This window comes from Crotalus tigris, unplaced genomic scaffold (assembly GCF_016545835.1).
Source record: "Crotalus tigris isolate CLP2741 ecotype Arizona unplaced genomic scaffold, ASM1654583v1 scf7180000017568.12009008, whole genome shotgun sequence".
Lineage (NCBI taxonomy): Eukaryota > Metazoa > Chordata > Lepidosauria > Squamata > Viperidae > Crotalus > Crotalus tigris.
Genome location: NW_024096478.1, coordinates 9,795,223 through 9,822,372, shown reverse-complemented (window position 1 = coordinate 9,822,372; position 27,150 = coordinate 9,795,223). Strand labels below are relative to the sequence as shown.

The 27,150-nt window shown below is 35.0% G+C and overlaps 1 protein-coding gene across 1 annotated transcript in view; it reads right to left on the bottom strand.

Moving 5' to 3' along the window:
* SLIT3 (slit guidance ligand 3) overlaps nucleotides 1–27,150 on the bottom strand; it is a 567,201-nt gene that overhangs the window by 41,659 nt on the left and 498,392 nt on the right. Inside the window, exons 28-30 of the mRNA XM_039353305.1 lie at nucleotides 25,426–25,565; nucleotides 15,177–15,270; nucleotides 9,089–9,226 (exon numbers count right to left, since the gene is read on the bottom strand). Coding sequence (XP_039209239.1) covers nucleotides 9,089–9,226; nucleotides 15,177–15,270; nucleotides 25,426–25,565 — 372 coding nt within the window. The remainder of the gene's footprint in view (nucleotides 1–9,088; nucleotides 9,227–15,176; nucleotides 15,271–25,425; nucleotides 25,566–27,150) is intronic.

Here is a 27,150-nt window from a genome sequence, read left to right as displayed (position 1 = left end):
AGATGGACTTCCTTGCTTTTCTTTGAAGACATTTTGCTTCTCATCCAAGAAGCTTCTTCAGCTTGGATGAGAAGCAACACATCTTCAAAGAAAAACAAGAAAGTCCAGCTGCCTCCCGAAAAAGCACCTTTGGGACAACCATGACCTGGAAGACTGAGAATCTCCATAGACACTGAACATGGGAAAGTGTAAAACAGTGAAAGATGAAATGAAATCTTAGGCATCAGTGAATTATGATGGGCTAGAATTGGGCACTTTCAGAAGATCACACTGTTTATTATTCAGGATATGAAAAACAAAAAAGGAACAGTATTATTAGGAATTATAAATTAGGAAGAGTGTGCCAAGAATAGTACTTGGCTACAGTGCAATAAATGACTGGATAATATCAATTAGACTTTGCAGGCAACTTTTTAAATATGATTATCATCCAAGTTTGTGCTTCAGCCACTGATGCAGAAGAAAAGTGCTTGGTAGGAAATTAAGTCGGAGAACAACTTATCAATTTCTACCACTTCAAAGATTTCTTCATTGCTAACACTGTCTTTAAGCAACAAAAAAGATGCCTCTATGCATGGACGTTACTAGATGGAGTACATAGAAATCAAATTTGCTACATTATTCCTTAAAGGAGATGAAAGCTCTCAGTTATGCATTAAAGACATAGCCATCCATGAAAAGATCACAAACTGCTCATTTGCAAGTTCTACGTTTAGCTATAGCAGCAGAAGAAAGCCAATCAATTTCTATGATATACAGTAATCCTAAGCGTATACCCATTGGTTTCATGGAGATCATCAGGAATTACTTTGAAGTCCTATAATTCATTAATAGAGAACTAGAGCTACTGTGGAATGTACTTAAAGAAGTTGTGAAGGGTGCATGTGAAACGTGATTGTCAAAAATCACCAAAAGAAGAAAGCAAAATGGATGTCAGAATAAATTACGTAAATTGCCAAGAGAAGAGAAGCCAAGCCCACTAAATACAAAAAATCTTAGGAAGGAACTTAATAAAGAATTTCAGAGAGCTGTTAGAAAAAAGAAGATGCAGCACAACAACAACTGTAAAGACACTAATAATGGGAACAGACATGGAAAAACAAGGAAAGTTTTTTAAAAGATCTCTGAACTTAGGAGGCTCCATTCTCAAATTGGTATGTCAAAGGATATCAATGGATAGATTCAAAAGTAACTGATTCAAAGTAGATCAAATAAAGATGAAAGGAACATACTGAAATACTGAAGATGAAGAAATGCCAACATCCACATTATTTTAGAAGATACTCTAAGAAGAGCTTCCCAATTTACAATAATGTATTGTACTTACAGGAATTGAACTCAGAACAGCACTTCAGTTATTACAGAATTGGAAAGCTTCAAGAACTGATAGAATACCCACAGAAATACAACAACAGTCAGTAAGAGTTAACCAAGCTATGTAAGAAAATCTGGGCAACAACATAGTGGCCAACAGATTGGAATAGATCAATCTGTATTTCAGTATCAAAAAAAAAAGAAGAAAAAAAGAGGACTTCAGGGAGTGTAAACGATTGCATTGTAATCCATAATTTCACAAATTAACAAAATAATGCTTAGGATCTTCCAGCCTAATGTCCTGCATGGAATAGAATTGCCAGATGTTAAAGTTGATTTTAGAAAAAGCTGAGGAACACATTAACGCACGCTATATAATTGAGAAAGCCAAAGAATACAAAACTGAAGTCAGTATGTACTTTACTGATTATGTTGCTCTTATCAAGCTATGGAATGTGCTTAGAAATATGGGAATCTCAAAAGATCTCATTTTCTATGTGAGAAATATACATACGGATCAGGAAGCCATAGTGCAGACAGAACATGGAGAAACAGACTGGCTCCAATTTGGCAAAGGAGTGAGGCAATGGTATATACTTTCCCTTTATTTATTCATCCTATATGCTGAATATATATTAAAGAATTGGAGAAAGAAACATCAGTAACCTGCAGTATGCTGACTACTGATGCTGCTGTTTTGATAGTTGGAAATGCTAAGGATCTGCGAGCCTTACTAAAAAATGTCAAGGAACAAAGTGAAAAAAATGAGACTAAAATTAAATATAAAGAAGAGCAAATTAATAACAACAGGTACAACAATCAACCTTAATACTGACAATGAAGATATCATAGTGATAGATACTGTCTGCCTTTTAAGGTCAACCATAACAAGCAGTCAAGAAATATGCTACAGACCAGCAGTTGTTAAAGCACTATGAAAGCTTTGGAAAAGATATTCAGATGCTGGGATTTATGTATACCTATAAAAATCATAATAATGCAAACCACGGTACTACCGGTGATGCTCTATGAAAGTTGGACTCCAAAGAAACAGAATAGGAAAAATCCTGATCCTTTTAAAATCTGGTGTTTGAGAAATCTTCTGAGAATATCATAGATAGCCAAGAAAACAAGCAAAAGTATCATCAAAGAAATCAATCAGAACTTTCACTTGGGTCACAATGACCAGATTCAAATTATCCTATCTTGGACATATTATACATAGACCTAACTCTCTGGAAAAAGCTCTAAATTCTGGAAAAGGTGGAAAGAGAAAAGGATAATCTGCAGCAAGATGGATGGATTCATTTACAGTAGTGATTATGATGAGTGCACTTTTGGAAGAGCCATCTTAAGGACAATTCATCACAGAGCAAATCTATCTATGTGACCACTAACAGTCAACATGTCATCAATCAGTGATGATGATGATATTATTAAGCTTATCCAATGTGAAGGGTGGTTTTACAAATCTAGGTTTCATTTACAAATATCATAAAAATTTGTTAAGAGGCACTTTTTGTACTTTCCACAAAAAGAATTTCACTCTGATATCTGTTGCCAGCTTGACTGGAAAACTTATAGCTACAGATTTGAGTTATATACTGTAGAATATTCTATGTTTACTTAAATGATTGCTGCTCAGATACTTTGTTTGCTTCTCAATATCACAATGGGGAAAGTTTTGAAATAGCTACCTGAGAAAAATAAAATATTATGAGAGTTCAGCACGCATAATGTATGTTTTTTTTGCCAGTGACATCTATCACTAAAAACAGTGGATTATTAAAGAAAAAGGCATGGTTTCCAGGAGTTCTTGAATTTCAGAAAGAGTTCATTAAACACATGCAGACAGAGAGACAGATAGAATAAATGTTTGGAAAGGAGAGGACAGAGATAATAATTATGTGAAAAAGTGTCTAGGTTAATAAAATAAATATCCCTAGATTGTCTGCACAGTAGCTATCAATAACAAATGAAAGTACTATTGATCTGGGAAGCATAAACTGAGATCTACTAAAGTGTGATTTAAGTGAAAATATAGTAATATTCTTGCATGACAGTTCTATAAACTTAGCTCACAATTCCTTAATCTTCACTCTTTTTTAAGACCAGGACATTTCCATAGTGAGGCTTCTCCAAGTTAGAAGGAACATTAGATATGTTCTCAGCTTCCATTCCCATGCCTACCAATCTTTTTTTTTTCATTGACATTTAGGCTATCCCTACACTCTTTTACAAATGAATTATAACTGATTTTATATGTACAGATGCCATAGAACTCAACTCTGTGCTACAGGAGGGGACAATCTGCCAGTAAAATTCAAAAGGCCAATGTTAGGAAAATATAATTATTAGAAGCATTTTATTAGTAGCATTTTAATCTTTGGTTTAAACATCTATGACTAAAGAGTAATTAATTGCTTATTGATATCTCGCTATCTAGCACTTTCTGAAGAAATTAAGCTTATCCTATGGTATCTTCAATATAGCTTTTCCTTGAGCTAACTGAAGCTGAAAAACTACAATTTGTCTACAAGGGGTCAACCTATTCTCCAAAGAACCTGAAGGTAGGACAAGAAGCAAGAAACTAATCAAGGAGAGAACCAACTTAGAAATAAGGAGACATTTCCTGACAGTGAGAATAATTAATTATTGGAATGACTTGCCTTCAGAAATTGTGGGTGCTCCATCACTGGAGGTTTTTAAGAAGAGATTGGAGAACCATTTGTCTGAAATGGTATAGGACAGTGGTTCTCAACCTTTTTAATGCCGTGACCCCCAACCGGTCATAAGTCGAGGACTACTCAACCGGTCGTAAGTCGAGGACTACTCAACTGTGCAGCACCGTTTGCAGAATGGGACTTTTGGCGGGCTCAGCAGGGCAGAGACAGCCTGGACAATTCCTATTGGCTTTTGAAAGCCAATAGAATTAGACTCTATTCAAGAGAGTCTATTCTATTGGCTTTCAAAAGCCAATAGAATAAAAGGGAGTAGCACAGCTAAGGAAAAGGGAAAAAAATGGCGGACTGTGTTGTTTGGCGACCCCCCGTGAAATGGTTGTTCGACCCCAAATGGGGTCCTGACCCACAGGTTGAGAACCACTGGTATAGGATCTCCTCCTTGAGCAGGAGGTTGAACTAGAAGACCTTCAAGGTCCATTCCAACTCTGTATTTCTGTTAAAGCATCTAGTGAACAGATGCCTGGCCTGGTATATGAATTTACATCTTTTTTCATGAATTAACATGTTAACTTATATTTCTATTAAACTATTGATTGATTGATTGACTGATTGATTGATTGATTGATTGATTGCAATGGCAGAAGCACTCTATGTGAGTTTGGAGTCAAAGAACAAAATGGATATAGGAAGGAAGCAATATGACAGCTTGCTGAATACAAAATAATAAGTATTGTATGTAGGCTGAGGAGATGTCAATATTCAAACTATTAAGCCTTTTTTTAATATGCCACATTTGTGCTATATATCAATTCTGTAGATTAAATCTAAACTAGTCTGTTCTGTTGCTTTTGTTCCTGCTAAATTTTGGGAGGATCATATTCTTTTCTGTAGTGCTAACTCAAGGATGGCTGTGGACTATCCTTACCATGCCAGGGCTCTTGTTTTTGATACATATTTTGTTCCTGCTACAAGGAAACTTTGTTCTTTAAACATCTGTTCCTGGCAGATTATTTTTAAGAATGGCACATTTTCCAGGAACAAAACAATATGCCATCAGCAAACAGGAGTTTTTAGGAACATTGGCAAGTCTCACAAATATATCTATCTTTTTTTGGGGGGGGGGGAATCGGGATAAAGTAAACAGAAGATAGAAGGGGAAAAAAAATAGACGTGACCAATAAAGAAGTATATTTGTAGCTCAGGGCTGAAATGAGGAGTCCTTGGTGCTGTCTGAGCTTGGTTGTTTTCTTGTGCAGATGTTTCATTACACAAACTAGGTAATATCATCAGTGGTAGTGACTAGTACTGATGATGTTACTTAGTTTGGGTAATGAAATGTCTGTAAGAAAACGATCAAGCTCAGGCAGCACCAAGGACCCCTCAGAACAGACATGACATCTGAAAAATCTAGTTCTTTGCTTGTATTTTATAATGACCAAAACTTTAAAATCAAGCCTTATAACACTGCAAGAATCAATATTTGTTCTTCAAAATGCTAAACACACTAATGTAATAGAAGTATGTCATAAAGAACAAACAAACAGAAAAGAAGAAAAAAATTCTGAGAAAACATGGATTCCGTGATCAAGACATATGTACTCTGGACAGCTGCTCCTCACAAGGATTCCTCAGGACAGTGGTCTCCCATGGTTTAAATGCTGAGAGACAAATTGGCAATTGCCTGCAAACATGGAAGAAATTTTTATAGGACACTAAGTCCCCAAACTTCACTTTCTAATTACTTTCAGAAATTGTCTAAAGTTATTAGAGACATTTCGAATGAGAGGTTTGAAAAGTCTTCATTGGATATGAGTTTATCTTCAACTCTGAACATAAGAAAAATTACAAGCTGAAGATCTTAAAGAATTAGAAATAAGCCGCAAAACGTTAACTAAGATATTGATCTCAAAATGAATTAAGGATCCAAATAAATTTGAAAAATTGATTTTTATTATTAGAATTAATTATTTGCTTCTCATGGGAAACAGACTTATTTTGGCTATTCTGACAACTGCAAGTCATAAAAAAGATAATTGATGATTTTAGAAACTGGACACTAGAGGAGACTAAAGATTCTAAGCAGAAGAAAAAATAAATATAGTACATAAGCCTGATGTCAGTTAATACTGGAATTACAGAATGGCAGAAAACATTGGAAATATTAAGGGAGAAGCTTTGAAGAATGGAACAAGAAATTAGCAACTACAATATCAACATTCTCAGTAATGGTGTCTGCTTCTATGGACAGACTATGTCTAAAATAAATTAATAAAGAAATGACAAATGTGAAACAAACTTTATCTGATAAGATAAAATATAAAATATGGAAGTACAAGTGTCAGGCAAGAGAATGATTTAGAAAATAATGCTTTGCTGGATATACTAGCTAAAATTTTAAAAATTAAAAGGAAAATACAAATGATAAACTAAGAGGATGATCTGGAAAATGTTATTGGATCTACAAAGGATGCTTGTTAAAGTCTTAAAAAAACCTATGTAATAGAATAAAGAATTAAAGATAAATCAAATCCTACCGTATTTGAATTAAAGATTAAGACAGAAGTAAAAGGGAAAAAAGATATAAAGTTGAACAAGTTTAAAATAAGACATTTTTTGCAATGTTCAAAAACGCCAATCTTTTGTGGACTTTTTACTGTCATCCGGAATGAAAAATGGATATTTTATGATTTGTTTATAGATAAGAGATAGGATATGGGATGAAGAGATATCTATTTAACCTTATATGGGTGAAGTTTTATTAAATTTGTTTTTATTTGTTGTGATAAAAGTTGGAAGTCATTTCTTTATATATTGATTTTTCTTATTATTTCTTTTCTTTATTATATTCTTTTTTCCGCCACTATTTCTTCATTTCCACACTCTTTTCTTTCTCTAAGTTTAATATGTATTAGTTTTTACTATTACAATTAAAATTCTTGATAAAATAGCATTTTAAAAAAATGTTTAACTATATAGCATACATAGTGCCAGGGCAAGTATGAGGCTGGTGTGTTTGAAGCATGAAGAAGAAATGAAATGATCATGGTTTAATAAATTCTTCTGCATATTACATATGAATGGGACCAATGACGGGATCAGTACATGTACCTCTGGGATTTGAAAAAACAAAACTAGAGGGAAACTGAATGGAAAATAACCATCTGTTTGCAGTTGTTTCCTGAGGGGTAATCATATGAATCTGTTGCAACAACAATAAGAACAAAAAGCCTTATGGCATGTTTAAAACAAAGCCACACAGGACTTGCTTGCTTGCATCTATTTATAGCTATGTTTGTACACATTTTAAACATTTCTTCAGCATAAAAAGTCAATATTCAGTGATTAGCATTACACCTAAAACAAGTGATGCCTGTTTTCATTTGAACTGAATATTTTCTGAATATTATTTACATTGCAAACTGGCTAATCTTCAACAGTATGATCTAGGGGTGATAGATTGCAGTGGGTGTAAGAAATTCCTGAGAAATGAACTGCTCCAATTTGCAACCTTATACCCTCAAATAGCCCAGAACAGGCAAGCATGCATGTGAGAGCACACACACACACATGCGCACACACACACATGTGCGTGTGCACACACACACAAACTTTCAACCCTGTGCCTTCTCTGTCAGTGATGGCTTCTTATGGCCCTTTTTCAGGTCAGGAAGATCAGGATGGCACATAAGGGTCTGTCAGAGAGAAGAGGGGAATAACCTATTTTCCAAAGCACCTGAGGGCCAGACAACGAACAATGGAAACTGGTCAAGGAAAGATTTAACCTTGAAATGAGGAGAAATTTTCTGACAGTGAGAACAATCAACCAATGGAACTTAGCTTGCCTCCAGAAGTTGTGGGAGCTTCATCACTGGAGGTATTTAAGAAGAGAATGGACAGCCCTTTGTCAGAAATGGTATAGGGTCTCCTGCTTGGGCAGGGGATTGGACTAGATGACCTACAAGGTCCCTTCCAACTCTGTTATTCTAATCTTTTAGAAGTTGCCAATTTATGATGGAATATTATGGATGTCGGGAGTATATTCATAAAATGAGAATGCAGGAGACAAAAGAAGAGAAGACACTGAGACAAAGATACAGAATGGAAGAATACAAATAGGCCTTGACTTACAACAGTTCATTTCGTGTCTGTTCAAAGTTACAACACTACTGAAAAAAGTGACTTATGACCCTGTTTCACACTGCAGTACTGCAGTATTCCCATGGTTATGTGATTTACATTTGGGTGTTTGGCAACTGGGTTCACACTTATGACAGTTGCAGTGTCCTAGGATCATGTGAACCCCTGTTGCAATCTTCTGACAAGCAAAGTCAATGGGGAAGCCAGATTCACTTAACAATCATATTACTAACTTAATAACTGCAGTGAAATTCACTTAATAAATGTGGTACGAAAAGTCATAAAATGGGGAAAAACTCACTTTACAAATTTCTCACTTAGCAACATAAACTTTGGGCTCAATTGTGGTCGTGAGTCAAGGACTACTTGTATACCACTTCAATAATATCTACCTATTTTTTACCATCTCAATTTTTCTGTGTTATATTGTGTTATAAAAACTCAGTCATTGTCTTGGCTTAGCACACTTACCTCAAACTGTAACTCTTATCAGACTACTGAGTAATTCCATAATGAATCAAAAAATATTAAAAATCATTTACTGTAGAATGCCTTTCAAAATGCACAATTTACCCTTGTGTTTTAAAGCTTCCAATTAGACCTGCTAAGAATTAAGACACCTCAATTTGTTTAATCACTTATTTTGTCCCTCACTTTCCAAAGACCTAAAGGAATAAAGAATATTTCTGCCAAAAAGAACTATCTCAGTAAATGGTAAACTATTAGACCAGGGATGTCAAACTGATGGCCCATGGGCCGGTTTCATCATACCGGAGCCGCGCCCACCCCATTGCTGGCAATAGCAAAAAAGCTCCGATACGTTGTGCGACATCACGTGACGTTGCAAGTTTGACATGTCTGTATTAGACACTGTCAAAAAAAGCTGCTGAACAATGAGGTCACATACTATGGTTTCATAAGTACCTCAGAGTGGATCAAGACATTATTCTTACCTAAATCCTTGAGGACAAATGCAGGTGTATCCATTTACAGCATCTACACACATGGCACCATGGCGGCATTTGTGTCCCATGCAGTCATCATCATCTGTCTCACAGTGCTTTCCACTGTAACCTGGTAAGCATTCACACCTGCAACAAGACCATTAATGACTCCATTAATACAAAGTTGCGTATTAGATTGTATCTCCAAAACCTGTTCACAATATGCATGTATATGAAACAGACATACAACCCAAAATAAAATGGCACTTTAAGTCATAAACATGAGAGATGAAGTGCATTAACTGATATATCTTTTGTTTTTCCTAATGAGAGGAAAAATGCTTTCTAGTTTATTTCCATATGTGCATAAGTTTGAAAGGTGGTTGATAAAGCACAGAGCAGTGTTTCTTCAACCTTGTCAGCTTGAAGATATCTGGAGTTCAACTCCCAGAATTCCCCAGCCAGCACATGCTCTGAAACTTAGCTTTTAAAGTTACACACCAGAGATAGCAGATCTCTCTGGAAAACTGGGCAGTCTCTCAAAATCTTCAGTGTGATTTGGAATAGCCTGAATGTACAGCATAAGCTACATTTCAAGCCTCCCTGGAAAATAATAACATATTCAGATCAGTGCAAAAGAAATACATTTCCAAATTAACATTTAACATATCTGGAAAAGGTACTTCCATATACTTTTGGGCTGTAGTTACAACCATCTTTCTTAGAGTAAAAGATTGAAATAGAAAATGAGACAAAACTGAATCAAACTTAAGAAGCACAGATAAGTAATAGGGTTTAGCCAGTGCTGTTTTTCGAAAAAAAAAAAAAAAAAGGTGCCGGAACTCACACATGTCATACAACCCACCTTGCCTACCCTACAAGGTTCCATCCAAAAAAGGTGCCAGAACTCCATTCTGGGCGTTCTATCAGAAAAAAAGCCCTGGGTTTATCAACTAAGATCATCTTATTGGGCAGCAGAATGCAAATGTTTACGTTTCACCAAACTGGATACATTACATACATAGAAAATGACTTATAAGAGCACTTCAAGCATTACCAAAATCTTAATGGCTAAAAGTATATGTGCATATGTGTGAATGCAGCTGTACTAATAGATATTTTATTTAATGTATACTTCTAACAAATAGACTAGAGATACAGAGCTGTCATTAGAATAAAACACTGCAATAATTAATGCAAGATATTTTCTAAAACAATGATATAGATGTGTTCTAATTCTAGCAGAAGTTTAGTATACATTTCTGGTGAATAGTGGAAAGGGTTTTTTTTCCAGTTATATAGAAGTCTGGCAAAAAAAAATATGACATTTTTAAATCTCAAAAGATCAGACACCAGACATTTATTTAAAGGGGAGTCAATTCTAGAGAGCAGGAACTATATCGGAAAAAAACCCTCTAAAATGTGAAGACGCTATTTTAATGCAAGAAAAATTAATTGACCTTGATTGTACAATTTAGCTGATCTCAATGGAACATTAATTATAATCTAGTCACTGAAATAATTGAGAATTTAAATGGATATAGGGATTGGCTGATATGGGGATTGGCAAAAAGTAGATATTTACAAGTAGTCCTCAACCTTACAACCACAACTGAGCCCAAAATTTCTGTGAGTGAGACATTTGTTAAGTGAGTTTTGCCCCTTTCTTAAGTGAGACAGTTGTTAGGTGAATCACTGCAGTTGATAAGTTAGTAACCTGGTTGTTAAGTGAATCTGGCTTCCCCATTGACTTTGCTTGTCAGAAAGTTGCAAACCATGATCACATAACCCTGAGACACAGCAACAGTCATAAGTAAGAACCAGTTGCCAAGTATCTGAATTTGGATCACACAATCATGGGGATGCTTCAAAGATTGTAACTGTGAAAAACGGTCATAAGTTACTTTTTTAAGTGTCATTGTAACTTTGAACGATCACTAAATGAACTGTTGTAAATTGAGGACTACCTGTACTATAAACCTGAACAAGAGGATGGGCAGCAGAATTGGAAAGATCTGTCAACAAACTATAAATCCAAGCAGGACATCATTAAATTCAAAGGTAACTACTTAGATTTTCTGAAGTTTGATATGAACAAATTTCCTTTCTACTGTGGGTTCTTTAAATAAATCACTAAAGGGAGATTTCAAATAAAATTGATTGTTCTACCATAATACTAAACCTATTTTTATTTCCCTATTCATTATTTTGTGACTTAAGCCCAGTTAGATTTGAAGGAATTCAGCTGAATATGCATTCAGGCCTTTGTCAGTTTTGCAGCTAAATTTTATTGAGGAAATCAAGTGTTAACTTGCCTCTCAATCTAACAGTGTCATGATCTCTGATAAGATCATTCATTGTTGGTCTCCTTGCTGCTGGAATTCATCCACACTGGATTTCTTGCCAATCTACAAATATTCAAATCTGTTCAAACTGAATTCCTGAATAATTGCTTCAATTGATATTATAATAGTGGTTGTTATTCTCTACAACGGGGTGTTAAACTGCCGGCCCGTGGGCCAGATGCGTCATGGCAAAACTGCACCCACCCCATTACTGGCAATGGAAAAAAAGTTATGATACATCGTGACATGTCACGTGATGCTGCGAGTTTGACACTCCTACTACACAACATCTCGTATCAGTTGCAGTTATTCCTCAGTCTATACCTTTGAACTGAAAAAAGCGGAGACCGTCTCTTATTAAATCCAAAGATTACTGTTTTTTAAAAGTTTTGAAACAGCATAACAATCAATTCTAGCAATGTTTCAGGCATACTGGCAAGCAAATGGTGTTCATAATTATTTGCTGTGGAGGAAACAGCAGCATTTAATCCTCTTGTTTCATTGATCCCTGTTGTCCCAAATAAAGTGATGTAATAACAAATGATGCATCCATCCTCATTCAAATGGATCACATTTTTATATATATTGTCTATTGTCTATTCTAATGATAGAACCACTACTTTTCTTGAAAGACAGCATTAAATCAATGCTTTACCTTTTGTCAGTAATTCCATGCTACAGAATAATAGAATGTATTTATAACTATGCTCTAAGACTTTGGGCAATTGGAACAACAGCTTCCTTCCCTCAGAGATATATTAAACACACACGCACACACACACATATATATATATATAAATCCTTAAGATTTAAGATCCTTAAATGTTAGAGCAATTGGGAGTTGTGTTAAATACTACCTCTGGTTACCTTCATTTCAGATCATTTATATTGATTTTGGCCTCAGGTTTATTGAAGGATCACAAACCTGAAGCCAAACCAATAAAAGTTGTCTGTAATGAAAGTAACCAGAAAATAGTGTTACTGTAGTCAAATACTTTAAATTATTTCAGTTATTCTTTTCTTCTCTTTTTTAAAATTTGTCATTCCTGTATTTATGTGCTCCCTCCTCCCTCAGTCACTGCTGATCATGAATTTTCAGATTCCTTTCATCCCTGGAAGTGATAAATCAGAAGATAGGATCTCTTCCAAAGAAATAAATTGTAATGAGAGGCAACTCACTTCATCAGATACATAGACAAATATAGGATTTAAACTGGAAGGTCCATTTAGCTTTATTAAATCTTTATTGCTTAATTGAGATAGAAGTTTTAATTAACACATTGAATGCATGCTTTTGTTTTGTTTCATTTTGTTTATTGTTTTGTATTTTATTCTCCATATGTGTATGTGTGTGTGTGTATGTGTATAATTCTAGTTTATTCTGACAGCTGCTTTACCATGGGGCAGCTTTTAGATGAAACTCAAATATCAAACCAAAGAAATTAAGGCATAAGAAAAAAAGAAAAGAAAATGAAGCTAAATCTAATTTATATCAGCATCTTTATTATTGTATATCTCTATATCCTTGCAAACTATCCTTGCTTCCACTATTTCCATATACCAATTCATACAATGTTTTTTGTTCTTAATTCTTATCATCTCTTTATACTTGAGGAATTCCTTAACTCTGTCCAACCACAACTTGTTTGCTCTTCCCATTTTTTCATTCAAATATTTGTTTTGTGGTTTGATTCTCATTCTCCCTACACGATTAGATGTCATCAACAAGCTTTTTCATAAATGTCATTGGTTTCTGAGACTAAGCAAGAATCAATGTTTGTTTCTGTTCTTCCTTAGAAAAGATCATTTCCGACAATAATTTCGATGATTCAACTATTTTGTTTTACCATGGGAATAAACTGTGGCTTCATCCTATTTCTTCTGATTGGAAGTAAATCAAAAGTCATAATATATGTGTTTTGGTTTCCGTAGTAAATAATAACTATAAATTGGCAAAAAGGAAAACACTTCAGTGGGTTACTTAATGGGGACACAAAAGGAGACCCCAAGTGGGCATCCTCTGGGCAACGGTAATGTCATCAGTTGATCCTTTCACCATGGAAGTGTTTTGGTGCTTTCGACAGGGAAGTATAGTATAAGGAAAACATTTCCTTCATTTTTTGTAACTTATATAAGGAATCACACCTATTATTTGAACAAAAAAATTCAAATTTCACTTGCAAATACAACAACTATATTTGAACAAATACAATTAATGAATGGATGTGCATTTTACTTTCTCCCCAGGGCTTGCTTAAATATAGTATGCAATGGGGAGAGATAGTGAGTTTATTAGCTTGGTCCGGAATGAGAGGTCCTTGGTGCTCTCTCTAAATTTGGTTGTTTTCTTGAAGATGTTTCGTTACCCAGACTAGGTAGCATCATCACTAGCACTGATGATGTTATCTAGTTTGGGTAATGAAACATCTGCAGGAGAACAACCAAGTTCAGAGAGCACCAAGGATCCCTCATGTCAACCCTGAGCTAAAAATATTCTCCGTTACTGATAGTCTAGAATGCTAACACAGCTTATTTATTAGACTATATAGCTAGTTAACTATACTTGCAGTGTTATCATATCTGAGGAACATCATACAAAGCTTAGAAGATGTTGTATTTTCCTCTTTAAAGGCAGATTTTTTTTTTCTCAGAGAAAGAAATTAAACTTTCTCTTTCTGTTCCTAGTGAACCTCTAAAGCTACAACTTCCTGTTATTAAAAAAATGAAGGTATGTTGACTGAAAGGCATGCTGAAAAAAGGAAATATCCCCTGGAACAATTCCTTCCTAATTTCCAAGCATGTCCCAAACTGATACGTAGTCAACATTAGCCCAGCATTGGTTTCAATGGCAGTAAACTGCTCTGCTGGAAAGTGCATGAAATAAAGTTTCTTCTTCCATAGTGATATATGCCTACTGAAAGGCCACCAAATCTCCTGTAGTAGGGCAAATTATTCAAAACTGGATAAACAATAGAAATTATTTCTTCACTAGACTTCCTTGATTTAACTTACTTTGGAATCGTGTAAAAGTTCAGTGGGAGATCAGTTCTTTTGAAAGGAGATCTCAAAGAACTTTCCAAATCAATAAAAAAGTGAATTCTTATTTGGAAAGTGATTCTGTGTAGAACCTTATTTGTTTATGCTATTCCATAAAATGGTATCTACTGAATATCATATGCCATTTCTATTATCCTTATAAGACCACACTTCATAATTGATCAAATAATTTTGACTCTATTTTCCTATTATTCAGATTCCTTTTCACTTCCTCCGTATTCCTTATCACCTCTCTGTATTATTTTCTCCATTGTTACAGAATATGCTCTTGTCTTATTGGGGTTAAGAAGATAAGAAAACATAAGGTATGAGATTTAGTGGCCAGATGTATGGTTTTATTTCCTTTATCTTGCACACTTTTTTGATGTGTGCGTGTGTGTGTTAGATCTTAAATAGGACAGAGGTCCCATCTTCAGTTCAAAGGATGGAGGGCTCTATAGCCGGGTGAATAAAGATGAGGAAGACAAGAAAAAATTGTTGAGTGAGGAGTTTAAAAAGATAAAGTGGAAACTGCTGGACTAAGCAAGAGAATCTTTTGTTTAAAAAAACCTTCAGCTTCATGAAATGTCAGTATAAATTCTCTAAAAATGATATTGCACATAGAAAGACACTGGAATGTGGCAATTAGTTAATAAAGTAATTCAGACTTGTGGCTTAATATACAGTATTTTATCATATCAATGGTACATACTTACTTATATTCTCTATCAAAAGAAATACATTTGGATTCATGTTTGCAAGGGTTTAGTTCAGGCACACAATGATCGATTACTTCATCACAGAGTTCTCCTGAAATAAAAATAAAGAGAGCTTTTAATATAAATTTAGTAGAAGTTTAGTTGCGTGAATTATAATTATAATTAGAACTAAAAATGCTTATGAAGAAGTTATTGAGGAGAATGATCTTACAACCCTTTTTTTTTTACAAAAAGACATTTCACTTTTTAGACATCCCACTGCATTAGATCACAACCTACTACTTGACAAGATAGAAAAATGTGGGGTAGACAGCATCACCACCAGATGGATCCGTAGCTGGCTGACCAGCTGTACTCAGCAAGTGGTCCTCAATGGAACCTCATCTACATGGAGGGAAGTGTGTAGTGGGGTGCCCCAGGGCTCTGTTCTGGGCCCAGTGCTCTTCAACATCTTCATCAATGATTTGGATGGGGGGATAGATGGGGAACTCATCAAATTTGCAGACGACACCAAGCTGGCAGGAATAGCCAACACTCCAGAAGACAGGATTAAGATACAGAAGGATCTGAACAGACTTGAACACTGGGCGCTATCTAACAAAATGAAATTCAATGGTGAAAAAAGCAAGGTTCTACATTTAGGCAAGAAAAACCAAATGCACAGGTAAAGTATAGGGGGTACCTTGCTCAATAGTAGTAACTGTGAGAGGGACCTTGGAGTCCTAGTAGACAATCACCTAGATATGAGCCAGCAGTGCTGCAGCTGCCAAAAAGGCCAACACAGTGCTAGGCTGCATTAACAGAGGGATAGAATCAAGATCACATGAAGTGTTAATACCATTTTACAATGCCTTGGTAAGGCCACACTTGGAATACTGCATCCAGTTTTGGTCACCGTGATGTAAAAAAGATGTTGAAACTTTAGAAAGAGTACAGAGAAGAGCAACAAAGATGATTAGGGGACTGGAGGCTAAAGCATATAAGGAATGGCTGCTGGAATTGGGTATGTCTAGTTTAATGAAGAGAAGGATGAGGGGGGACATGATAACAGTGTTCCAATATCTCAGGGGCTGCCATAAAGAAAAGGGAGTCAAGCTATTTTTCCAAAGCGCCTGAAGGAAGGACAAGAAGCAACGGGTGGAAACTAATCAAGGAGAAAAGCAACCAAGAACTAAGGAGAAACTTTCTGACAGTTAGAACAATTAACCAGTGGAACAACCTGCCTCCAGAAGTGGTGAATGCTCCAACACTGGCAGTTTTTAAGAAGAGACTGGACAGCCATTTGTCCAAAATGGTATAGGGTTTCCTGCCTGAGCAGGGGATTGATTGGACTAGATGACCTCCAAAGTCCCTTCCAACTTTACTACTACTGCTACTACTATTACTACTACTATTACTACTACTACTACTACTATTATTATTATTAGCCTGTTAAACCAAACTACTACTTTTAATGAAATATGATCCAGATAATTCTGATGCTATAATTATCCATATTATACTTGAAGGCTAGTGAATACAGCTACATTTTAAAAGGCACTCTGATTGCATTACTGCCTATCCTGGGGTATCCAGTTTGTCCTGAGTCCAGTAAAAGTTTTTTTTTTGTTTTAGCAAAGGCTTGAATGCAACTTGGTATATTCACAACTTGTTAAAGACTGAGTTTGTCCAATCCAGGTTCCTATGAAATTTCCTCAACAGCACTGGTCTGTGTCCAGTGCTGTGCTTCAAACAAAAGCAGGAGTCCTTAAAGCTGAAGCTAGTACATGGATCAATATCTTCAAATTTTCATAATTTTTCAAAAATGGGAGAAAGCAGCTGAAGGAAAAGCTGCATTACCAGTTTCTTCCCTCACACATTGATTATAACAGGTTATGACTCAGTCGAAAAGAACATAGACAAGTATTTTCTATAAAACTACAGAGTGAGAGCTATCTAATTCTTGCTAATATCTATTTAAGTAATCAAATCACCAGACTTAACCCTGCATGTATCTCAATCAAATTACCATGCCAAAATTCTGAACAGCTCTGACACCGGCACTCTGTAATGCCTTATAAACTGTTGTTTTTGGAAGAAAAATTCCAGAAAATCCCATAAAGTTAGGGGATTGTCATTGGAAGTCAAGAGCAATTGAAATAACAGTCCACATACTATTTTATTATCAATTTTACCATGAAATTCGACACAAAGTTATTGTGCCCTTATTACAGGTAGTTGTCAGCTTACAACCAAAGTTATGAGGGATATCCCTGGAGGTATTCATGAATAAATAAATGAAATTGGCATAGTTGGTTTCCCACTACAATCACATGACCACACTTGGCAACTGGGCTGCATTTACGGTCATTTGCATCTCATGATCACGTCATGACTTTTATGATGTTTTGTTGAAAACCAGAAGTAAATGCCTTTTTCTTCTGGTTTTCAGCACAACTATGCCTATGCAAATCACTGGCTATGTAGCAACCATTGCAAAAAAAATCATAAAATCAGATTGTGATAGGCAGTGTCCATTATGGTTATAACTCAAGGACTATCTATATCTCTATATTCATGTTGCACTGATTCCTTTTATCTCAGTTACCTTTTAGCTGATCAGAGTGATATACTGTCTAACAATATTGACACATTTTGACATATAGCCGGCAAAATCTGTAGGATTTTACTAAGAACTAAGTAACTATATTTTTACATTTAGCTTGTTTCCCTTTTAAATACTATTTTATTTGAGCAATCTTCTTTTATTTTATTCTGTTATATTGTAAGACTTCTCACTGACTAAAGTAAAGTCCTTTGTGTTTGAAAGTACTGATGGATGTGGTGATTCACAACATAACTATTTGCCAGTTGGTGAAGATGTCTCCATCCCTTTCTATGTCATAGAACATTCTGTTTACCTGTTTTTTTTTCAGAAATAGAGCATATTTTAGAACAAGACACCATGTTGTAATAGTTATATTTATAAGTACATTTGGGGCCCAATTTCTTTTTTTGAAAAGACAAATAATACTAAATGCTGATTCTTTGGTAGAATGCAGCTTCCACTTTTTTTTTTTTTAAAAAAAAAGAAAGGTTAAAAGAATAATCAAATCATTTAAAAAATCTAAATGAAAATCAATGATTGGTGTGGCATAGGATGTTGCAGGTGAAGAGGGAAAGATCTATTGGATATAGTTGTTTGCACTCACTATAGGACCTATACCTCAATAGCTAAATACTTTCTGCCCCAAACTCAATGAGGAAGAAGCAATATTGTGCATTTAATTACCAAACACTAGAAATCATAAGTGGTATGTATTCTGTTATGATAATTCCATGTGGAAAGCATAATAATTAAATGAGGCCAAATGCATGCAAATATTTTCTAGTCTGCTGGGTTGGCTTTTGTTTTGCAGTCATTAAAAGCCATAATGAATCAGGATTAACATATGTTTCTAGCAGTTAATCCTATGTGGGTTAAAGGCCTGGAAACCTCCCAAGTTTCATTTGCCAAAGAACAATGCATTTCCCACTAAAGAAAATTTGCTTTCTAAAATTCTCTTCTGCCAAAAACACTTCCAGGCATATCAGTTATGTCAGAAATCAAAAAAAGCCATAAAGAAAAGGACAGGTACACATTCATCACAGATTAAAGATTAATGCCAGTATAACTACTCACTTGATCAAAACAAAACAAAAACTAGCCCAGTGATGGCGAACCTTTTAGAGACCGAGTGACCAAACTGCAACCCAAAACCCACTTATGTATCGTCGGGTACCAAGTGGGTGTGACCCATTGGGTGGGCATGGCCCATTGGGTGGGTGTGGCCCATTGGGTGGGCGTGGCCCATTGGGTGGGCGTGGCTGTAGTGGTAATGGCAGACTGGGTGGCACAAAAAAGTTCAATCAATCAGTTCCAACTTTGCGAGATCTTTTTTTTCCCCCCGCGAGAAGTTGAAATTCATTGGTTGATTGAATCTTTTTTTTTTTGCACACAGTGGCAGAGGCCTAAAGCAAAATGGTTTTATAAAATCCAGCTGAAGGTCTAGGACTGGGGCAATGGTGCACGTGCCCACAGAGAGGGCTCTGCGTGCCATCTGTGGCACACGTGCCATAGGTTTGCCACCACGGAACAGCCTATTGAATTTAGTGGGCATCATTTTTGAGGAGCGATGAAATACAAACAGTAAAAGTCCTACTTGTGTCAAAAACATTCCTTGATATTTTAACATCTTTTTATTTAATTGCTAGGATAAACTGTTGACAATATCCAAAAGACAGTGTTTTGTTCCAGTGAATATATATAATTTTTATTAAGAAAATTTTAGAACAATAAACACAACATAGAAATGTTGAAAGAAAAGAGTAAGGAAAGGGTAAGGAAATGAAAGAAAAGTAGTAAGTGAAAAAAATGCAGATAGAGAAAGGAAAAGTTATAAAAAAAGCACTTGCTGTTTTATTAACAGCCAATTGCATTTCTATTTTACCTGCTCTATAAGGTTACTTCTCCATTGAAATTTTAGATACAGTTTCTGTCTATCAAACATATACACTCCAGTGGAAATTAATAAACATCCAAGACATTCTTAAAATCTAATCATGAGAGACCAGTTATATTTGATTCTTGCAACAATCACATAATTCTCTTGGAGTAGAAATAAAATTCCTTCTTTCTAACTGGCAGTATTATAGTTACTTCAAATAGGGATGATCAGAGTTTTCTACTTTAATATTTTAAACTAGATAAAAGCAGCACTTGGCAATTGTTTTAGAGCAAGACAATTAACTAAAAGGAAGAAAAATTCTCCCTAGAACCTATGCAGATTAATCTGTATTCTAATTTAAAACAATGTAGATTCTTATTTTATTAAACTATACTTTCTTTGGCATTTTTCTTTTGATAGCTTCATGATATAATTCAAAGATGGGACTTCCAAAGCATCTCTACAAGCAGACCTGCTACTCTTCCTGGAGGAAAAAAGAATCGGTTTCAAGTGAATCTAAAACTCTTTTCAAATATAGCTGACAGAATGGTTCAAAGCTGTATCTTATAACAAAGCAATAAAAAAAATCAGATTTATCAGTATTATCAAGAAAGACTTTCTTGAACTACAAAGCAATGATCTATGTACAATAAATGAAAATTTGAGCCCTGTAAATGAAATATTGAAAAGAAAAGTTCTAGCATCTAATTCTAAACCAACCTCAAGAGGCTTGAAAGTGAGCACAGTTATGAAACTAGGAGCAAATCACAGTCTTCCTTCTAGGCTGATTTTCTGTACAATTTTTACAAATTAGCTAGCAAAATAATTTATAGAGTCATCCAGAACATATTAGAGCCCTGTATGAAAAAGGAGATGCCAGATATTTATGCTAGTTTTAGACTAGGTCAAAAAGCAAAATACATTATTTTTAATGCATGTTGGATAACTGAGAAAGCCGAATACACCCCAAAAGAAAATAGATGCCTTATTGATTATAGAAAAATTTTTAATTGAATTAGATAAGTGGAATGTGCTTAGGAAAATGGAAACGGCAAGACTCATCCATAAGTTTGTTCCTCAGAGAATCTCCCTGCAAAGAAATTGATCTGAGAGGGTTTTTTGGGGGGCAGGAATTATTTTGCTTAAACCATGGTTTTGTGTCTCCAAATTGGACACTTGGTTTACCCACTTCCTCTTTTAACTATTTATAAGGAAGCTGCTTATCATTAAATTGACCTGTAAGACAATATTTTATGGGATTAAATATCAAGAAAAGTTAAAAAAAGGAATTTAAAGAGGACTTATTTGGTCAGGGTTAATGTATATGTTGTGGTTTATTGATAGCTATTATTGCTTTTTTTTTTAAAAAAAAGGTTTGAATGACAAGGCGTTAAAAATCAATTTATAAGCAGGGAGAGATTTGTTGCTTCATTTTTTAGAGAACGTGATAAATTGAAATTCAAAATGGATTAGATTCAGATTAAAATATAATATGTTAGCTCTTAATAGACTTTGGCTGATTAGAACTAAATGATGAGTTTTTATCAATGGATTATTGATAAGGGATGAGATATAGGAAGAAGATCTCTTTTTATTGAAATGTTAGAGAAAGTGGTTTATATTTGTCTGGGAGGAAGGGAGATTCTTTACAACTGGAGACACATGGGATTGAACCTGCAAAGGTCCATGGCCTACTAGAAAGCTATTGTTTTTCAAATAAACAATTTCTTGGAGTAGAAGGGGAATGTTAGCAAACTCCAAACCTGTTAAATCTATCTCTCTCTAAACAGGCAGGCAATAATTTTCTAAATTACTGGCTTAGCTGAACATCCAGCCAGTTGCCAGGTTGCTGCTGTGTTTGGACACAGTCTGGCTCTTTCGTTAGAGTGAAATTATGTTCAATTTGAGCAAGATCACATGTTTTCTCAAACCACATTTCAATAGATACAACCTGTTCTCTTCCATGCTTGCCTTCTTTTTCACCACTGTGGGAGTAAAAATAATTTAGTCGCTTTGATTTAGGGAAGTTTGCTTTTATTGACAATAAATTCTGTACCTAATGTCTAAAATTTTAAACAAACAGGTGCCTCATGTTGTTTACAATGCAATCAAAGCCTATAAAGCAAAATTAAATAAAATTATGGACCAAAAAATAAAAGAAGCCACAGAGGTCAGAAATGGAGAATATTAATATGAATGATTTGCCCCTGCCATATTTCAGTCATAAAATCAGATCAACACAGAATTGAAAAGAACCTGGACTTCAACTAGATCAGTTAAGCTCAAGTACTGTAGTCAAGTACTATAGGTATAGATCTATAGTATCCTGATACTTAGAAAATATAGAAAGAGAAATTATTCATTTTCATGGCCTGATTGCTACATAAAAGGCTATTTTTAATGGCAAACTATTGGTATGCTGCTTATTATATTTTGCGGTGTCTAAGATTGTTTTTGGAGATCTGCTTGTTTAATTTGCCTATTTTCCTAAGAAACATATTTTTATTGATTATTAGATTATTTATTGAAAATTCAGCATTAAACAGTACTTTATGTCTTATGCTGATTTAAATTTAACTGTTTTGTTTAGGATAACCCTTTTCCAAAATTTAAAATTTTTGGCAACAATAAGACAATATATCTAATAAAATATGTTCTGTTTATAGACAAATAATACAGTAAAACAAAGAAAAAATGGCAGAAAACAATACCTTATTTATTTATTTATTTATTTAGTAAAATAGCCTGCACCTTATTTTTACCCATTAACAAAGAGCAATAACAAAAATTTAAAAGCAATTTTTTTTTGTTAATGACAAAAGTCTCAATTTTTAAACTCTGGGGTCAGGTTCAACCATTACAGATGTTTCTGGCAAAAATATGGCTAATTGCAGCGGTTCAATCAGCATGAAGGTTTTCTAAGCCAACTATTTACATAAGCATCCCAAAAGAGCCCAACAAAACATTTTAAGTTTGGGAAATTTTACATTTTCTTACTAGCTCACTCAAACATGACACTGATTGAATCCCAAGTTATGTAATACTCTTCCGCTTATAAGGGGCCTTTCTGTAAGTGTCCAGAGCTCAGAGAGTAACACGGCCAGTTCACATTTTCATATTTCAAAAGAACATATATTTTTTTTTCATCACGATACTGCGAATGTAACAGCTTATGATTTGATGGCTTATATTCTTAAATCGTTGGGTGAATGCAATTACCATTTCTAAAATCTGGGGGCATTGTTGAAGAAGTGGGTGGAAGAGAAAAAAATGAGTGTAGACTTCTTCAAACTTTGGAGATTTTACATTGGGTGAATTGGGACAGGACTGCTAAAAATACCATGTGTCCGAGTAAAGGTGAAAACCAAGCAGCTGTCATTTTATTATTTTCTGTATTGCTCTTTGTTTTCTTCTTAGAGATATTTGAACAAAATGCTGTGATGTTCCCTGTAGTTTTCAAATGGATATGGATGTTAATGTGAAGGCAATAAAACAAATAAATGTAGAGTTGCTTGCTGAAATAACTGATATGCATAGATAGATTATTTATTGAAAATCTTTGTTCTTGAACAGGAACCACTTTACCAGTATTATTATATGTGAAATAGGAACCTCTATTCTCCAAACCTTAGAATAAGTTGCATCACATCAAGGTGTGAAGTTAGCACATACAAGCTGAAAAAAGCACAGCTGAAGGAAACCAAAGGCCCATTAAATCCTGCATAAATACATACTATATGTTCTTTATTATGATCAATGATCCATTTAAATCTTAAAGTGGCCTAAGTGGTACTCAAAAAGAGAGGAAAAGGAGCAATTATATCCCCACACTCATCTTTTGCAATATCTGCCTATATTCGTGGTGTTGGATTAATACAGGTAGTCCTCGACTTACAGCAGTTCATTTAATGACCGTTCAAAGTTACAATGGCACTGAAAAAAGTGACTTATGACCACTTTTCACACTTATGACCATTGTTGCATGTCACATGGTTTACATTCGGATGCTTGACAACTGGCTCACACTTATGACAATTGTATTGACCTGGAGTCATGTGATCCCCTTTTGCAAACTTCTGGCAAGCAAAGACAATGAAGAAGCCAGCTTCACTTAACAACCATGTTACTAATTTAAGAACTGCAATGATTCGTTTGACAAATGGGGTGACAAAAGTCATAAAATGGGGCAAAACTCACTTAACACATGTCTCACTGAGCAACATAAATTCTGGGCTCAACTGTGATCATAAGTCGAGGACTACCTGTATAGTTACAATGGAATTATTTGTTCAATAGAGGGATGAAGACAGTTATGGAAACATCACAATATACAAAAATTGGTCTATGAATAGGCATTTATGTATGCACAGTATGTATGTATACACATCCATTTGCATGGATGTGGAGGAAGCCCCATGCTTTCTGTTACTGTTATCATACCAACAATCTCAGGTATCCCAGAATGCTGGAGATTAAAGTAAGGGCAGAAAGTGGATGAGACTTTCAGAAGATTGCAGTGATGGCAAAGCTCTAAGCCAAAGCACCCACATTGCAATGCTTTGTAGTGAAGAGCATATCTCTTAAGTAATAACGAATATGCCAACATTTTAGATACACAAATACATACATAAACCCAAGTTTCCTGGATACTTAATTCTGATACCAGTATTATGGGCGAGATGTGTATAGCAGTAAGAAAAGAAAATACCTAGAATACTGCAACCATTTTTGGTCTCCACACTATAAAAAAGATGTTGAGACTCTGGAGAGAGTGCAGAAAAGAGCAATAAGGATGATTAGTAGACTGGAGGCTAAAACATATGAAGAATGTTTACAGGAACTGGGCATGGCTAGTCTAGTGAAGAGAAGGAGCAGGGGAGACATGATAGCAGTGTTCCAATATTTGAGGGGCTGTCACAGAGAGGAGGGGGTCAACCTATTTTCCAAAGCACCCGAAGGCCAGACAAGAAACAATGGATGGAAACTGATCAAGGAGAGTTTTAATCTGGAAATAAGGAGAAATTTTCTGACAGTGAGAAAAATCAACCAATGGAATTTAGCTTGCCTTCAGAAATTGGGGGTGCTTCATCACTGGAAGATTTCAAGAAGAGACTAGACAGCCATTAATAGGATCTCCTGCTTGAACAAGGGGTGGACTAGATGATCTACAAGGTCCCTTCCAACTCTGTTTTCTATTCTATTCTATTCTATTCTATTCTATTCTATTCTATTCTATTCTATTCTATTCTATTCTATTCTATTCCTATTCCTATTCTAAAATTCTCTGCCAATAAATACCATAAATACTTTCCTAAATATCTGAAACCAACCATTTTTAAAAAGCATAACCTCCACCTTTTTTGACTAGGACCAGAAGAAAGGTAGAATCCTCTCTTTTCTATGCTACATTGACGTCCAGTCAAATTTTTCTCAATTACTAATGGTGGAAAATATTCCTAACTCATTTTTTTATGTATTTTTGACATTATTTGCTGCACCTGTTTAGGTAGGGAACCACACTCCAAAGACTAAAATTGCTATAACTGAAGAATAATTAAAACTATAGGAATTAAAATAATGACTCTCCCTGTGTTTTGCTGTCTTTTCTGAGGGAAGATGCAAGCAGTTCAGATTGTGGCATTCTTATAAAGTCTGTTCCCCTCCCCCAACAATAGTCAAACAAGTCCTCCTTGTGTGAAAAAAGATCAGTTAAGCTACATGAGACTCCATGTGTCATGTGGAAATGTTTCTTCTAAAATTTCTCAAAATGATATGCTAACCTGTATAGTTGGGTAGGCAAAGGCAAGCGTAATTGTTTATCCCATCCATACAAGTTGAGTTGTTCTCACAATCGTTATCTTGACAGTCATCTGGATTCAGATCACATTTCTTCCCTTCAAATCCAGTAGGGCAGGAACAGCTTTTAATTTAGGAATAAAGGAGAGATGGGCATTAACTGGCATTTCAGGCAAAAATGACTTACAAACAGGAACTACATATATAAACACACCACAACAAAGGGGAAGTCTCTGAAAATCAAGGGATACTAAATTAGAAAGTTTATGCAGATTCTAACTTCAGCACATAAGCAAAAATTTCTCAGACTGAGGTAAATTGTCATAATTTAATATTTACATTTTATCACAGAAATTATATATATATATCTGAGGGGTAGAACTGTAAAAAAGGAGATAGGAAGATACCATTAAAGAAGAATACTGGATAATTTAATTAAGACACATAACTACATCTGGGATTGCCCAGATCTTTTCAATTCTGCTATATCATGCAGCTTAGCAATTCAATGGGCAGATGACAGGTCTGGATGCCTACAGATGGTAGATCAGTTTCAGTGAATTTTGTGGTTTGTTCCAGATTTATGCTTCACAATTCTGGCAGCGCAAATACTTGCAGATATATTCAATTGTTTTTTTCTGGATACATAACAAGAAGGCCGGTTCATGTCTTAGCAGTAAATCTTTCCTGCATTATGTAACTTTCGGCATCAAAGGTATATGTATGTGCTCTATTGCATTCTATTGTTCTACGACACACAAATACACTATATCCATAGTATTTAGAAGTAAACATTATGTATGCAGCAGAAATAGTCAGAATAGTTTTTTTCTCAGTCAAAACTAAATTGGAGAATACAGCTAAGGTGTGATAAGCATGACTTCATCAAAACCATAGCCATAAATCTTAGTAATCTGGCATTATGTATATAATAATGTCAGTAGTGCTGAACTTTACAGATGAACTTAAAGGTCCTAAACATTCTGATGATAATTACTTCTGAAAACACCAATTTCCCTTTTATAATTTTATTTTGAAAACATATACTGTATACTGCAAAATGAAGAAGAAATACAATACCATAAATATAACCATGAAATATTGTAAGGCCTGGGTGGAAAACTACCTTTTAGTCTCTGTTGTACAGTAACAAGGAGGGGATTTGTCTTGGCTTCAGTCTCTATGGGGCCCAATTCAGAAAAAAGAAATTGGTAGGATTTGCAAAAGGTACCATACTTGTGGAGAAAGACTATGTGGAAAAAGAAGCTACCTAAATACTTTAGGCATAAGCTATATAAGTCTTTATATATAATGTATGTATACTACATTGAGTTCAGAAGACAATAAACAGTGAAACTGCTTCAACAGGGACATATATGGGATTTTCAAGAGACATTGCCTATTTTTGGGGCTGCTCTTTCCAATTTGCAAAATAGCTTCAAAAGCTGTTCCAAGAAAAGCATATTAGAATAATACAATTTTCAGGTTTTAGCAGAAAAGACAGGTCCTTTTCCCCAGGTGGGGATGCCCCACATTTATGAGTTGAAACTCAGAAAAGACCATTCTAGCCACTATTATGTGGCTGTTCAACATTAGTGATGGGTTAGGAAGACCTCCCTCCTGAAAATGTCTGACTTCATTGTGTTCATGTTTGGGTTGTTGTTTTTTTGACAAACTTCCCATCTTCACTCTTCATTTTGTTTTATTTT